Below are 16,140 nucleotides of genomic sequence, written 5' to 3' on the forward strand. Positions count from 1 at the left end.
TCCGGAAAAATAATCCCGCAGAAACGACCCCGCCTCCTCAACGAACCAAACGGGGCGGGGGGGGGGGAAAAAAAAAATCCCCTGGCAGCTTCGCCAATTGGAAAAATCCGGACGATCATGGATGACCAATCGGAACGGCAAATGACGATTCAAGTTGTCCAATAAGAGAAAAAGGGCGGGGTCAAGGCCTCAGTTGCTGGGTAGAAGTTGAGGCATTGCGAAAAAAGGAGGGCCCGTGATTACTGTATTTCTTGGTTCTGGGGAGTCCTTTTGCTTCCTAGCCAGAAACACAATTGCTAGTAGGCTTACATGTTGCAACACATTCTCTTTTGACTTTTTGTCGTTACTGCTGCAAGCACAGACAGCAGGAAAAAGAGGCTAGCGACCCCTAAGACGCCTCAGCAATTGGAAGTGAGACGGAAGTAACAGTAGTGGGAGGGGCAATGGCATCAGGGAGCTCCGCGCGGCTGCGCAGAACCCCCCAGCTGGAAGTACAGAAAGACCGGCGCGCACACGCTTCCGTGCTACGAGGCACTTGAGCCGCAGCCAGCCTTGCCCGTCTTGGACTCCACTGCGGCTGCGCGGTAAAAGCACCGGCGGCGATTGGCCCGGGGACGCCAGGGGGCGGGAGGAAGCGGGAGGAACTCCGTCGTCCTCCGCGCGCGCCTGCCCGCGGCTGGGGAACCGAAGGCCTGGAGGGGAAACAGCTCCCCGCGGCGTTGTTTTGGGCTCCGTGAGCCGAAAGGGGGAGGGGAGAGGAAGCAGAAGCAAACACTGCGCAGTGGGACCGTGCGCGGACTCCGCTCCTGCGTGCGTGCGCTCGCTCGCGCGGGCTTAGTGCTGGCGCGTGAGGCGGAGGCGGGCGGCGGCGGCGGCGCCTGCGCGGTCGGACTCGGTCGACGGTTCGCAGGGGAGGAGGCGGCGGGAGGCGGAGGAGGCGGCGGCGGCGATGGAGGTGAAGCGGCTGAAAGTGACCGAGCTGCGGTCAGAGCTGCAGCGGCGGGGCCTGGACTCGCGCGGCCTCAAAGTGGATCTGGCGCAGCGGCTGCAGGAGGCGCTGGACGCCGAGATGCTCGAGGACGAGGCCGGCGGCGGCGGGGCCGGGCCCGGCGGGGCCTGCAAGGCGGAGCCTCGGCCTGTGGCCGCGTCGGGCGGCGGCCCGGGCGGGGAGGAGGAGGAGGACGAAGAGGAGGAGGAGGAGGACGAGGAGGCGCTGCTTGAGGACGAGGACGAGGAGCCACCCCCTACTCAGGCCTTGGGTCAGGCCGCGCAGCCGCCGCCGGAGCCCCCGGAGGCGGCAGCCATGGAGGCCGCAGCCGAGCCAGATGCTTCCGAGAAGCCGGTGGAAACCACGGTCGGGTCAGGCGGGGTAAATGGTGGCGAAGAGCAGGGCCCCGGCAAGGGGGAGGAAGACGAACCCGAGGAACGGAGCGGGGACGAGACGCCGGGATCCGAGGTGCCGGGTGACAAGGCCGCCGAGGAACAGGGTGAGGAGCTGGCAGCCGAGCCCGGCTCCAACCTGCCGGCTGCTCCCCTGATCTAGCACCCCGCCCTGCACCGCGGGGTCCGAGTCCTTGCTTTCGCTTGCCTCAAAGTGCCATCTGATGGAATGCCTTTCATTCTCTACCCACCTTTCTGAGGGGTTAGGCCGCCTCTCGTGGTCCTACTCTTTGCAGGAGGAAGGTTCCTGCCTAACTTGGTTCCTTGGTGATAGTGGATGGCAGTGAGTGATTTTGTACGCGAACTGCTTGTGAGCTACCTGTGGAACAGTCTCCCACGGTGCTTGTTATATTTTTCTTAGTTGAGAACGTGCTAAGCAATTGGGGATTACACGGAGAACTAGGCCCACGGTTAGAGGGTCAGGCCTTTGGGCTACCTGTTAACTTTTTCACCGTAAAAATGTTAAGCGAAAATCGAAGTCCGTCAAAGTCCGCTCAGTTAAAAGCATGTTACCAGAGCTTGAGCCAGAGAATCTGAAAATCCAACTTTGCTCTTCTTTGAGCTGTAGGGGAGAGCTTCTAGTGTAACACTGTCGAGTTTAATAGTTAACCAGTGAAGAGAAAACGTTAATCATGTGCATTTAGAGTTAGTTAACGTTACTTGGCTAGGGTTTTTATCTTGCTTGGATTATGATTACATTTTAATTCTCCCACTGAGTCCGTGGATGGGCATATTTGTAGATTTGCTGAATACCTGGTGCTAGCCTTTTACATTTCAGGTCCCTCGTTTCCTGACTGGTAATGATTGAGGTGCTGGTGGGTCCGTTGAGTAAGCTTGTGGAAGAGTGTGTTGTAGAATTGCCCCAGGGAGTTAGTGACCTTTCTCCTTTCTTTTGAAGTGATTGGATGATTACAACTGATCCATAACACTATGTCAGAGTAGGGAGGATAAGTCTTACTATAAGGTGGGTGGCCTTAGTTCTTTTGTTAGTCTTTTTTTTAGGCCACTAACCGAGAGTCTGAACCCATTGTACAACAATCGCATGCAACTTGCAGATTGTTTGTCCTGTGTCCTGGAACAAAAATCCCATTACATAACCTTTGACTTATGTGTATCCTAAAGAGCAGATAAAAATATTGAAGGATAGGCTGGGTGTGGTGGCTCACGCCTGTAATCCCAGCACTTTGGGAGGCCAGGCGGGTGGATCACCTGAGGTCAGGAGTTCGAGACCAGGCTGGCTAACATGGTGAAACCCTGTCTCTAGTAAAAATACAAAAAATTAGCCGGTCGTGATGGCGGGTGCCTGTAATCCCAACTTCTTGGGAGACTGAGGCGGGAGAATGGCTTGAACCCGGGAGGCAGAGGTTGCAGTGAGCCGAGATCACAAGACTGCACTCCAGCCTGGGCACGACAGAACAGACTCCATCTCAAAAATATATATATTGAAGGATAAAAGATTTTTAAAGAAATCATTATTAAAAACCTTAGCGTTGCAAAATGCAAAAGCCTAGGGAAAAATTCCAGGGTTTTTCCCCTTGTAGAGAATGTTGCTAAATGTACACCACCACCTTTCTGCCCCAAATTATGTGCAGTATAGATGAGGTATTATTTATGGATCTCTTATGACTTAGTGGTTTGCTCTTACAACTTTCAGTAGAAGTCCCTGGTAAAAATACAACTATGTTTAATGCACTTGAGTCCATTTGGCTGTGCATTTCAAAACAGGAAAGGGAAAAGAAAAATTGAGGCTTCTCTGTATCATGAAGTTGTGGAAAAGTGTTAAAAATACGTATTAACTGCCTACCTTAAATCTAGATCTGACAAGAGTCAAATTAACCTTTGAAGTTTTTTTAGAGACCTAGGGGATATTTTTTATGTCATATTGTTGGGGAAATCTGCAAGTTTGACCTGATTTAAGTGGATAAATTTAGAATGCAAAAATTGTCCAATTTTTATCTACTGCTTGACTGTAATTAGCCCATGTCCCTTTTTTAAAAAATAAAATAAAATCACAGCCAATGACAGAAAGATGATCTTTAGAAATAAAATGTTCTGTGAATGTAGTGGGAATAACCTAGTTGTTTTGATCAGACAGATTCTCAGATTCCCTGTTAGTGTCTATTAGTTCTGAGCTTATTCTACACTCCAGTATGAAAACTGCTGATTTTCTTTCCCTCGTTTTTGTAGGAGATGACCAAGATAGTGAAAAGTCAAAACCAGCAGGCTCAGATGGTGAGCGGCGGGGGGTAAAGAGACAGCGGGATGAGAAGGATGAACATGGCCGAGCTTACTATGAATTCCGAGAGGAGGCTTACCACAGCCGGTGAGGGAAACAGTCCCTTTCCTTGAAGGGAGTGTCTGCTCTGATTTTGGTATACCTGGTATTGACTGGAGAGACTGGAAGGAGGGTGGATTCAAAATGGAATAGGTTTTTATAGGCATGAGTTTTAGATTGCATCTACCATGGAAACTCATATTGCCCTTTCTCATTTATTGAAAAAAGCTGTCTGCTGGGATTTGATATTCACTGATAGTTTAAAATGGACATAATGTCATACACACACCTCTCAAAGAAGAGGACTTTGTTTACATTGTGTTTCTTTTCTATCTTACATATATAGCTCAAAGTCTCCACTGCCTCCTGAAGAAGAGGCAAAAGATGAGGAGGAGGATCAAACTCTTGTGAACCTGGACACGTGTATGTATAAGGCAGACAGATTGTGGTTTTTAACTAATCTCCTAAAAGTGATTTTGGAGATTAAAACTTCATAGCCTATAAATTCTATGAGACTTTGTATCCACTTCAACAACTGGCTACACTTGTGCTCTGTTGGTAGCTTACAAGTATTGGACATTGGAGTAAACTGATTGCTTCTTTCTTTACAGATACCTCGGATCTGCATTTTCAAGTGAGCAAAGACCGCTATGGAGGGCAGCCCCTTTTCTCAGAGAAGTTCCCCACCCTTTGGTCTGGGGCAAGGAGTACTTATGGAGTGACAAAGGGAAAAGTCTGCTTTGAGGCAAAGGTAGCTCATTAAGACCATTCATTCATTTATTCCTGGATAGTTACAGTTCTTAGGGAGAAAAAAAAGATTATTATTATTTTTTATTTATTTATTTATTTTTTTTTTGAGACGGAGTTTCGCTCTTGTTACCCAGGCTGGAGTCCAATGGCACCATCTCGGCTTACCACAGCCTCTGCCTCCCAGGTTCAAGTGATTCTCCTGCCTCAGCCTCTCAAGTAGCAGTTAGGATTACAGGCATGCACCACCACACCCGGCTAATTTTGTATTCTTAGTAGAGATGGGGTTTCTCCATGTTGGTCAGGCTGGTCTTGAACTCCCGACCTCAGGTGATCCGCCCGCCTTGGCCTCCCAAAGTGGTGGGATTATAGGCGTGAGCTACCACACCTGGCCGAGGAACAAAGATTTTTTTTAAAAGACCTTTCATTTATTCATTAAACTACTACCTATGTATACTGGACTTCTGTCCAATCAGGCTTTTATTAGTGCAGGTAGGTAAAAGCACTGTGCTTTAACAAGAACCTTAGTTTCAGTAACCAAGAAATTGATCCCTGTGGCTTTCAGTTCAGTGACTGTTATTCTGATGTTGAGATAATTGTCTTTTTCAGTTTGTATAAAAATCGTGTCTTTCTAACTCTGAGTTTGCTACTCAGTTGGTCACAATATCTAATAGTTCCCTTTCTGACTTGGCCAGGTAACCCAGAATCTCCCAATGAAAGAAGGCTGCACGGAGGTCTCTCTCCTTCGAGTTGGGTGGTCTGTTGATTTTTCCCGTCCACAGCTTGGTAAGGTTATTTCTTTAACTTCTTCATTAGTGTTTACTACCATATTGCTTACTCTGTGGCAAGTCCGGATGTAGGTAACTAATTTGTTGACTATTCTAGGTGAAGATGAATTCTCTTACGGTTTCGATGGACGAGGACTCAAGGCAGAAAATGGACAGTTTGAGGAATTTGGCCAGACTTTTGGGGAGAATGATGTTATTGGCTGCTTTGCTGTGAGTGCTCCTGAAAGTCGCGGGTCATAACAAGGAGTGGATAGAGGGCACTGGGAATTCACTGTGCTTCCCATCAACTATTGGCTTTTACGCATATGATGCGTGGCTCGCTTAGTTACATTGTGCAGCAGTCTGTGTGAAAAAAGATTAAATTGTAAAGTTTAATCAACCTGAAGCCTTGTCAGCCAATAAGTGCTCTTGTCCTTTGTCATTGTAGAATTTTGAGACTGAAGAAGTAGAACTTTCCTTCTCCAAGAATGGAGAAGACCTAGGTGTGGCGTTCTGGATCAACAAGGAATCCCTGGCAGACCGGGCCCTTCTACCCCATGTCCTCTGCAAAAATTGTGTTGTAGAATTAAACTTTGGTCAGAAGGAGGAGCCCTTCTTCCCACCACCAGAAGAGTTTGTGTTCATTCATGCTGTGCCTGTTGAGGAGCGTGTGCGCACTGCAGTCCCTCCCAAGACCATAGAGGAATGTGAGGTATGCCAAATAGTATACAAACACTGAGGTTGTATACTTTGCAGAGGTGGGTGCATATGCTCTCCCAGGTCTCAGAGCATTACCAAACAGGAATGGGAGAATGTTCTTAAATTGGATTTGATAAACATGACCCTCACTTATCTTTCATTATATTTCTGGTTCTGTGTTTTGCAGGTTATTCTGATGGTGGGACTACCGGGATCTGGAAAGACCCAGTGGGCACTGAAATACGCAAAAGAAAACCCTGAGAAAAGATATAATGTCCTGGGAGCTGAGACTGTGCTCAATCAAATGAGGGTTAGTTGCTGTTGGGGATATTTGTCAGATACAGTATTTGCTCTTCACATACCAAGAGACTCTTATAACCTATCTTTAATGGAGAGTTAGTTTCAGGTGTCTGAGAACAAGGGTCCCATAAATAGAGAAATGAGATTTTTCTCTCTATGTGTTTTAGGTGGGTTTATTTTTGTTTTTCTTTGCTGTGTTGTCACATTTCTGAAAGCACATAAGATCTGAAATACATCCAGGTTAAGACTGGAAATGACTACTGCAGGAAATGGACAACATTCACAGCACCAAAGAACAGGAATAGAATGATATCATAGATTCAGTATTTGAAGAGGTGACATGTACCAGTGACTCTTGGGCTCTAAGTTGATATATAACTTGTGTGTTTTTTTTTCACCACTTCTCAAACTAATCAGATGAAGGGGCTCGAGGAGCCAGAGATGGACCCCAAAAGCCGAGACCTTTTAGTTCAGCAAGCCTCCCAGTGCCTTAGTAAGCTGGTCCAGATTGCTTCCCGGACAAAGAGGAACTTTATTCTTGATCAGGTATTAAACTGATAAAATTGTCTAGAGTCAATGTGGGGTGTGTATATAAAGAGAGACTGAATTAAGGAACAGAATCACCTTACCTAATTATGATCATCTGGTTGTGTGTTAATGGTTGCAATGTTTTTTGAACTCAGGGGTACCCCTGATTAGTGTTTTTACCTGAAAATATATGGACCCAGGCTCTAAAACATGTAATAAAAACAATGGAAAGAGTTGGAACTCATTTGAATTCCTGGCTCCACCACATTCTGGTTTGTAATTTGGATAAGTCCTTTATCCTCTGTGAACCTCAGTTTCCCTAATGAGCAAAACAGGATAATACCTGTCACGTAGTTTGAAAAGTTAAAGAAGATCATGTGTATTGATCCCTCATCTCATGTCTTCTGAGTTACCAAAGATACTGAGTCTTTTTTTTTTTTTTTTGGAGATGGGGTCTCGCTCTGTTGCCCAGGCCGGAGTGCAGTGGCGCGATCTCGGCTCGCTGCAAGCTCCACCTCCCAGGTTCACACTATTCTCCTGCCTCAGCCTCCAGAGTAGCTAGGACTACTGGCGCCCGCCACCATGCCTGGCTAATTTTTTGTATTTTTAGTAGAGACAGGGTTTCACCGTGTTAGCCAGGTTGGTCTTGATTTCCTGACCTCATGATCCACCTGCCTCAGCCTCCCAAAGTGCTGGGATTACAGGATTACAGGCTTGAGCCATCGCACCCGGCCTTTTTTGTTTTTTTGAAGATGGAATATTGCTCAGCCACCACCCAGGCTGGAGTGCGGTGGTGCAATCTCGGCTCACTGCAACCACCATCTCCCGGGTTCAAGCGATTCTCCCGTCTCAGTCTCCCGAGTAGCTGGGATTACAGCACCCGCCATCATGCCCAGTTAATTTCTGTATTTTAGTAGAGATGAGGTTTCACCATGTTGGCCAGGCTGGTCTTGAACTCCTGACCTGAGATGATCTGCCCACCTTGGCCTCCCGAAGTGCTAGGATTACAGGCGTGAGCCACTGTGCCTGGCTGATACTGATTCTTTTGGTTAAATTTGAGTGATCATTTTCTTCCAAAACATCAGTTATTCCTCCTGTTCTTAGTGTAATGTGTACAATTCTGGCCAACGGCGGAAGCTATTACTGTTCAAGACCTTCTCTCGGAAAGTGGTGGTGGTTGTCCCTAATGAGGAAGACTGGAAGAAGAGGCTGGAATTGAGGAAGGAAGTAGAGGGAGATGATGTGCCTGAATCTATAATGCTGGAGATGAAAGGTGGGTGTCTTAGTCCATTTTCTGCTGCTATAACAGAATATCACAGACTTTGTAATTTACAAATGTAATAGAGGTTTATTTCCCTCATGGTTCTGGAGGCTGGGAAGTCCAAGAGCACAGCACTGGCATCTGATGAGGTCCTTTTTGCTGCATCATTCTGTGGCAGGAGGGCAAAAGGCAAGAGGGCAAATGTGAGAGAACTTGCTTTTATAACAAAGCCGCTCTCACGATAACAAGTTAAAGAGATTTTATCCCTGGTCAGTGCACACCTTATTGAAGCCTCTTAGCACCTGGAGTGACACTCTACATCTAAAATATAAATCTAAAGAGGAACTTAATGGTTACAAGCACTTGTAGGTGAATGAATGAGCAGAGAGAAGCAGTAACCCCTTGACTCATTGTTTTCTTGGTTTGTTTTGGTTTGGTTTGGTTTGGTTTGGTTTTGAGACAGAGTGTCACCCCGTTGCCCAGCTTGGAGTGCAGTGGTGTGATCTCAGCTCACTGCAACATCTACCTCCTGGGTTCAGGCGATCCTCTTGCTTCATCCTCCCAAGTAGCTGAGATTACAAGCATGTGCCACCATGCCTAGCTAATTTTTGTGTTTTTAGTAGAGACGGTGTTTCATCATATTGCCCAGGCTGGTCTTGGAACTCCTGACTTCAGTTGATTTGCCTGCCTTGGTCTCCCAAAGTGCTGAGATTACAGGCATAAGCGGCTGCACCCAGCCGCCTTGACTCGTTTTGAAAAAGATACAGAGGCCGGGCGCGGTGGCTCAAGCCTGTAATCCCAGCACTTTGGGAGGCCGAGGCGGGCGGATCACGAGGTCAGGAGATCGAGACCATCCTGGCTAACACGGTGAAACCCCGTCTCTACTAAAAATACAAAAAGAAATTAGCCGGGCGTGGTGGCGGGCGCCTGTAGTCCCAGCTACTCGGGAGGCTGAGGCAGGAGAATGGCGTGAACCCGGGAGGCGGAGCTTGCAGTGAGCCGAGATCGCGCCACTGCACTCCAGTCTGGGCGACAGAGCTAGACTCCGTCTCAAAAAAAAAAAAAAAAAGAAAAAAAGAAAAAGATACAGAAAGGGAAATAGTGAGCCGGGCGCGGTGACTGATGTCTCTAATCCCAGCACTTTGGGAGGCTGAGGCTGGTGGATCACAAGGTCAGGAGCTCACGACCAGCCTGACCAAGATGGTGGAACCCTGTCTTTACTAAAAATACAAAAAAAATTAGTCAAGCATGGTGGTGGGCACTTGTAATCACAGCTACTTGGGAGGCTGAGGCAGAGAATTGCTTGAACCCGGGAAGTGGAGGTTGTAGTGAGCTGAGATTGTGCCACTGCACTCCAGCCTGAACAGAGGGAGACTCCCATCTCAAAAAAAAAAAAAGAAGAAAGGAAAATAGTGACCGTAGGGTGATTTAAACTCAACGGAGAGGCTTCTGTGAATCTGTTATTTGTTAAGTAAATATTTCTGGTACATCTACTGTTTGTCTACATTTCTTACTCTGCTTTTTTTTTTTTTTTTTTTTTTTTTTTTTTTTTTTAATTGAGACGGAGTCCTGCTCTGTCGCCCAGGCTGGAGTGCAGTGGCCGGATCTCAGCTCACTGCAAGCTCCGCCTCCCGGGTTCACGCCATTCTCCTGCCTCAGCCTCCCGAGTAGCTGGGACTACAGGCGCCCGCCACCTCGCCCGGCTAGTTTTTTTTTTTTTGTATTTTTAGTAGAGACGGGGTTTCACCGTATTAGCCAGGATGGTCTCGATCTCCTGACCTCGTGATCCACCCGTCTCGGCCTCCCAAAGTGCTGGGATTACAGGCTTGAGCCACCGCGCCCGGCTGCTTTTTTTTTTTTTTTTGAGAGTCTCCCTGTTGTCACCTAGGCTGGAGTGCAGTGGCACGATCTCGGCTCACTGCAACCTCTGCCTCACAGGTTCAAGCGATTCTCCTGCCTGAGCCTCTTGAGTAGCTGGGATTACAGGCACCCGCCCAGCTAATTTTTGTACTTTTAGTAGAGACGGGGTTTCGCCATGTTGATCGGGCTGGTCTCAAACTCCTGACCTCAGGTGATCCACCGCACCTCGGCCTCCCAAAGTGCTAGGATTACAGGTGTGTGCCACCGCGCCTGGCTGCAGGGAGAGATTATTGTGGTTCGAATTAAAATATAGCAGTTGGAGTGAATGATCTCATTGGTGTAACTTGATTTCTGGTATCACATTATGTTTATGTTTTGTTTGTTAATTTGGCTGAAGTCTGTAATGCAATACATAAGACAGTAATGTCTACACAAGAAAGAAATATTAATATTTTGATTGATCCTCCTACTATTCCGTTAAAATGTGATTTTTTTTCCCCTTGCTGCCTTTAGTTCCTGACATCCAACCTACTCTATCAACTGTTTGCTCTTCAAATTCTGATAATTCCCCAGGCATGGGAACTGGTTTGCACATCTATGAGCCAGATCCTCAGAGTTTACTCAAAATGAACTATGCCAGTCTATAACTCATACTTAGGCACTCAGAGAAATGTAGCTCAGTTTTATAAAACTGAGGGCCAAGTGTTATTCATCTAAGAATCACAAGAGCCCCAATGAACTGAATTTCCATGGGGACTCAGCTTCTGAACTTGACGTCCAGAGACTGGCAGATGTGCTGGCCTATCATGGACAGGTGGTAAATGAGAGCCCTTGTACTCTTGTCTTCTTTTCTTGTATAGATGAGCAGATGCCTTTAGGCTTGGGTCAGTTTCTCATTGAGTCTCTGTTCTGTCACTAAGGCCAGAGTGCAGTGGCACTCAGCCTCCCGAGTAGCTGGGATTACAGGCGCATGCCACCATGCCTGGCTAATTTTTGTATTTTTAGTAGAGACAGGGTTTCACCATGTTGGCCAGGCTGGTCTCGAACTCCTGACCTCAAGCCGTCCGCCTGCCTTGGCCTCCCAAAATGCTGGGATTACAGGCGCGAGCCACCATGCCTGGCCATCACTGAGTCTCTTTTTAAAATGTTATTTCTTAGCATCTTATCTGACCAACACCAAAACTTTCTCAGTTACTTTTAGCCTCTGGTTACCTGCTTCTGTCCTGATAAGAAACTTTAACCCAGTTCACTCCTAATTTATTATAGATCACTTGAGAACTTGTAAATCTATTGCCTGGGTCTGTTACAATTTAGAGAAAACTTAGAGTAGAAAAAGTTAATGTCATTATTGAGATGTGAGTGGGTATGAACCTAGCACATTTTTGTGCAGTAATAGGTGAGGCATAGGAAGTCATATGCTTCTTGTAGTAGAGTTTTCGTAATGAGTTCTTACCCATCTATGCACTTTTCAGGCCCACAAGCTTCTCTCTTACTCTTATAGCCAACTTCTCTTTGCCTGAAAAATGCGACTATATGGATGAAGTGACATATGGGGAGCTGGAGAAGGAGGAAGCTCAGCCCATTGTCACTAAGTACAAGGAGGAGGCGAGGAAGCTTCTGCCCCCCTCCGAGAAGCGGACAAACCGCCGAAACAACCGAAACAAGCGTAACCGGCAGAACCGAAGCCGCGGCCAAGGCTATGGTGAGTCCTGGGGACCTGCCAGCCCCCCTGCTTCTGTCCATTCTTTGTGCTTAGTACAGCAAGATGTGCAAGGGAAGGCCAAGGAAACCAAGTCAGGTCATTAACAATAGGGATGTGCCTTCTTCATGGAGCTTATTTCTTCCTGTGTTCTTTATCCCTGCCTTTTTCTTGTGCTTTTTCCATAATTCTTTGACAACAAAAATTCTCTTTTTAAAAAAAGAATTACTTTTCACAAAAGTATTTTTTTCTTTGAAAAGCAATGCTTGGGCTCTCTCATCTGTCTAGTTTTCATTTTAACACATGGGTTCGCAGTGTCACTGTTCCTATCTGAAGGATTTGTGCAGTTAAATCAGATTCTCATCTTCAGTTTTCTTGCTCCTCTGTCATTTCGATCATCCTAACTGTATAGACAAGAAAGTGAATGCTTTATTCAGTGTTTTTTATCGGGGGAGGAAGTTAACCAAGCAAGTTAGGCTATTAGTAGAATTAATTTCCCCCTGAATGTCTAGTTTGTCAGTTAAAACCCCAGTGTGCATTCACTGCTCTTTAAAAATGTGTGTGTATGTGTGTGTGTCACTGTTAAGTCAGCAGAATTTTCGAGTGCTTGCTATGTGCTAGGTACTGTAAATGCTGACAGTTCCCGCCCTTGAGGAGCTGATGACAGAAACTTTGTTTCTTTTGCATAAAATGATAGGTATGGGTTATATGACATCTGAAATCCCTTCCAGGGCTGAAAGTCTGCGATTCTATGAATGGCAGTTTTTCTTTATGTTTCTAACTCTGCCATGTATCCTTTTGCCATCTTAAATGTTTTACAGGAATTGGGGAGGTTCAAAAACAAAGTGGCTTGGTTTTCTTGTGTCTCTGTTCCTCTGCCCTCCCCCCTCAGACTTTTTAAAAGCTCCTGGCTGGTGCTTTAATTAACATACGTGAGCCTGGCCGAAGCAGGCCTCATATTCCCCCAGAATTGCCTTTGGCTCCGACTTTTTGATTTCCACCCAGACGTGGAGCCAGGACCCCATGCCAGCTGTCTGAGCGCGCTCTCCATTTCTCTTCCAGTGGGCGGGCAGCGCCGAGGCTACGACAACCGGGCCTACGGGCAGCAGTACTGGGGGCAGCCTGGAAACAGAGGGGTGAGTGCAGCTCTCCTTCTGCTCCTCACTCTGGGCTGTGAGAGCCATTCCTATTGGCTTAGGGGAGCAGAGTGGTTTGCCTGTTTTCTTAGGGCTTAGGGTTTTGCCCATTTAATATGTTCTGGAAGATTTACTGTGGGAAAATTAAACCAATTTATAATATCGAGCTAAGATGTGTCCCATTTAAAAGGGGGTCGCAGTGGGTCATGCTGCCAAAAACCCATAAATCTTCACTTCTTTTTCTTTTCCTTTCTCAGGGTTACCGTAATTTCTATGATCGATACAGGGGAGACTATGATCGATTTTACGGGCGAGATTATGAGTACAACAGATACAGAGACTATTACAGACAATACAATCGGGATGTGAGTATCATCTTGGGATAGATACAGGGTGAACGGGGGGCAGGAGCAGAAGGATGAATGTTGTGCCTCTTCATCCTCAGCCAGCTCTGGCTCCAAGTGATGGGGTTTCCCCTCTCTTCTAGTGGCAGAGTTACTACTACCACCACCCCCAGGACAGAGACCGATACTACAGGAACTACTACGGTTACCAAGGGTATCGGTGAAGCCCCTGCCATGGTCACCTGTCAGCCATGAAGCTGAATCTCTGGGGGTGCCAGGCACCCCCGCAAAACACAACCAAGGAAAACAGGGGCTGTCGGGGTGGGGCTGAGCTGCCGGGGAGGGGTGGTGGGGGGGGAGGGTGCTCAAGCAGGGGTGGGGGAGGGGGGAGGTGGAAACAACGAAACTGTACATTTTTTTTAAAGTTTGTTGAAAAGAATATTGTCTTATTCTATAAAACATTTCAAACCTAGTTAGAGATTTGTAATCAAAAAACATTTGCGCAGAAAGCAGCACTTAGGGCTGCCTGTTCTATACCCTGCAGTCAGACAGGAAAAGAACTGAAAATGGCACCCTTCTGACATTCTGAGGCAGCTGGACTGGCAGCCAAGTAAAGGAGAGTGATGAGGTGGTGTGGGGAGGGTGGGGAGGCAGTGCGAGGGTGCTCTCCACAGCAGGTAGGAGCAGGCAGGAGTCGGGACGGGGGAGAGCTTGTGACTGGGGCAGTGAAAATAAACGATTGGCTCTTATCAATCACTTGCACCAACTAACCGTTTGTATTTTCTTTACCGACCTTTCCCTTTTGGGATATGTGGTCTGGTGGGCTGGGAGGCTTACAGTGTCCCAACTCTCCATTTTCCTGTGCCTTTGTGCTGTTTGGCTGAGGCATGGAGACTGCCAGCGGGTGGTTCTATTATGCAGGATTCCCAGGCCAAGAAAGCCTGGGGACTGTCCTTGATTGCAGAGCAGAATAGCCTGCCCCCTCTATAAACACATTGATTAATTCCCATAAAATCTTGGGGAGAATGGGATTGCAGCCCTCAGCCTGAAGATTATGATTTGCCAGTCTCTAGTCTCTGTCTTCCAAGGTTGAAAGAGGTGGGAGGTCTCTGAAATCATCCCTGTTAGAGTGTCCTCTTACAGTGCGAGAGAAGGAACGTTTCTCAGGGTTTCAGCTCACACGAAAACACAGCAGGATTCTTTTCACTGCAGCGGGATATGTATATAGGTGAATCCTGTGGTGTGGGCTTCCAGGCCCAGGTGCTGAGAATAGCAATTAGCAACTATTTTCTACAGTGTGGAGGGCTTGTGCCCTGCTGGTTTTTTTGATACACAGGTAGAGAGTGGATAGAAGAGGGGAGGGTGGGGGGCGGGAGGCAGCTCAGTGGGGCTGCTGAACCTTGGGAAGAGTGAGTGTGAACGTGTGTAAATGTGCGTGTGAAAGGGAGCACCCCTTCCTGACTTCTAGAAACAAAATTCCTTTTGGGGAGCTTTCCCTGTGTGTCCCCAGAGAGGCCTCTAGCCAAGAGACTTCATTTGGGATAGTTTCATTTGTGACTTTACCAATATCCGCCCAGTTCTTGATAGACAGCTGTAGGTTGCTGGGTTCAAGAATATGGGTGGGATATGGAATGCTTTTCCATTGTCTAGCTTCAGTTTTTATTCATCCTTCTGCTCAGCACTGTCAGCCGAGAGCTTACTCAGCAGACACCACATACTGCAGCACTTCCTAGTGAGAAAATCTGGGTTGTGCCACTAGAAAATGCTTCACTTCCATTTCCTCACCTGGGCAGCTCTCTTTAAAATTGTGTGCTGATTTGGTCTTCCTCTCCTCCTCCCACTGTTACTGCCCTGCAGCCCTTGTTCAGGTGTACAGACCCTTATTCTGCCTTCCAGTGTCTCTGTCTGTCATGACACACCCTTCCACCCAAATACCTCTGACCCCAAGGCTGGAACAGGGCTGGTAGGAGATACGTTTGCTTTCTCATAGTCATGTCCTTTCTCTTGGCACTGCTTCCCTGCAGTGTCCTCAAATGGATTTGTGTGTGGCAGTGGAGTGATTGCATGAATTTTTCTGTAATACATTAACTTTGTATTATTATTAAGGGAGTTTGAGAAAGCTTTGCTTATAATGTCAAGGCAAGGAGGTAAAAAACGAGCCCAAAGAAATTCCCTTAGGGCAAGATTATGTTATAATAGAAAATTGAATTTCCTGAGGTAGTGGCTGCCACCCCTTTTCAGATGTTTAGTCCTGCGAATAGCATCTTTCTTGTAGTCTGTGACATGGATGGGGATGCTAGGGCCCTCAGGGGCAAGGGGACTAAACTAAATCAAGTTAGGTTTTTTCCCAGCAGGGATTAGGAGAGGTACTTGCTGTTGATATTTGACACTAGAAAGTCATCTTTTTTACAAAATTTTTTCTAGGTGGGTGGAAAGTGAAATTGCCACATCCTTGTTGGTTTAGTTCAAGAGATCATTTGCAACAACAGTAGATGTCTGGGTTTTGTTTCTGTCTTTTTATTATGAAAAACTTTGTTAAGGGGGAAAATGTGGATTATGGTAACCAGAGGAATCCGTAGCCTTGTTTTCCTTAGAACACTTTTTGTGTTTTATCAGACGTCTGTTGTAGTTGTAGACAGGAAAGCTTGTGAGAAAAACACCACATGGAGCCTGTAAATGTTTTTGCACAACCTGTAAAGCATTCTTGGAAGTGGCCAGTAAAAAAGGGTTTTACCATTTAAAAAAAAATGTAACTGTGTCATTGTTTACATCTGTAACTTTTTCCTCCCCTGTTCTCATTACACCATTCTGGCGAAAATGTAGGCAAAGTAGCTTCCAGTTTTAGAATAAATAACCATTTGGATTGAATTCACCCTATCTCCTGTGGCTGCACTGACTGGGGCGGAGGGTGTCATTGGGTTATTTATTCATGTTTTAATGCCTCTTTCTCAGGTTGCATGGGCTCCAACCAAGGAGGACTCTCTTGCATGGTGGCTGCCGTTCCCTCCCTATTCTACCATGCCTTCACTTGGGAGCCAGCCATGCAGTCAGTTGACATGGGTGGGTAGTTATTAGTCTTATTTA

The 16,140-nt window shown here is 46.8% G+C and overlaps 1 protein-coding gene across 2 annotated transcripts; it reads left to right on the forward strand.

Annotated features, from left to right (window-relative positions):
• The first annotated feature begins 647 nt into the window (after positions 1-647).
• Positions 648-15,924, forward strand: LOC105469460 (heterogeneous nuclear ribonucleoprotein U like 2). 2 transcript variants are annotated; one of them, XM_011720479.2, is made up of 14 exons: positions 648-1,487; positions 3,628-3,763; positions 4,062-4,138; positions 4,327-4,466; positions 5,158-5,248; positions 5,348-5,460; positions 5,678-5,941; positions 6,116-6,238; positions 6,646-6,774; positions 7,861-8,029; positions 11,379-11,579; positions 12,639-12,712; positions 12,970-13,077; positions 13,200-15,924. In XM_011720479.2, the coding sequence occupies exons 1-14, from the start codon at positions 950-952 to the stop codon at positions 13,278-13,280; spliced, it is 2,244 nt and encodes a 747-aa protein (XP_011718781.1). In that variant the 5' UTR covers positions 648-949; the 3' UTR covers positions 13,281-15,924. The 2 variants fall into 2 exon arrangements, with proteins under 2 accessions (XP_011718781.1, XP_011718782.1); XM_011720480.2 differs by lacking the exons at positions 12,639-12,712; positions 13,200-15,924 and having other exon boundaries at positions 933-1,487.
• Positions 15,925-16,140: the final 216 nt, after the last annotated feature.

This window comes from Macaca nemestrina, chromosome 12 (genome assembly GCF_043159975.1).
Source record: "Macaca nemestrina isolate mMacNem1 chromosome 12, mMacNem.hap1, whole genome shotgun sequence".
NCBI lineage: Eukaryota > Metazoa > Chordata > Mammalia > Primates > Cercopithecidae > Macaca > Macaca nemestrina.

What these genes read in the sequence shown, in the direction of transcription:
- LOC105469460 (XM_011720479.2), top strand. Translation starts at nt 950, where the DNA reads ATGGAGGTGAAGCGGCTGAAAGTGACCGAGCTGCGGTCAGAGCTGCAG. An exon ending in ATGTTATTGGCTGCTTTGCT is followed by an intron (nt 5,461 to 5,677) that starts GTGAGTGCTCCT and finishes TTGTCATTGTAG; the next exon opens with AATTTTGAGACTGAAGAAGT. An exon ending in ACAGACAATACAATCGGGAT is followed by an intron (nt 13,078 to 13,199) that starts GTGAGTATCATC and finishes CCTCTCTTCTAG; the next exon opens with TGGCAGAGTTACTACTACCA.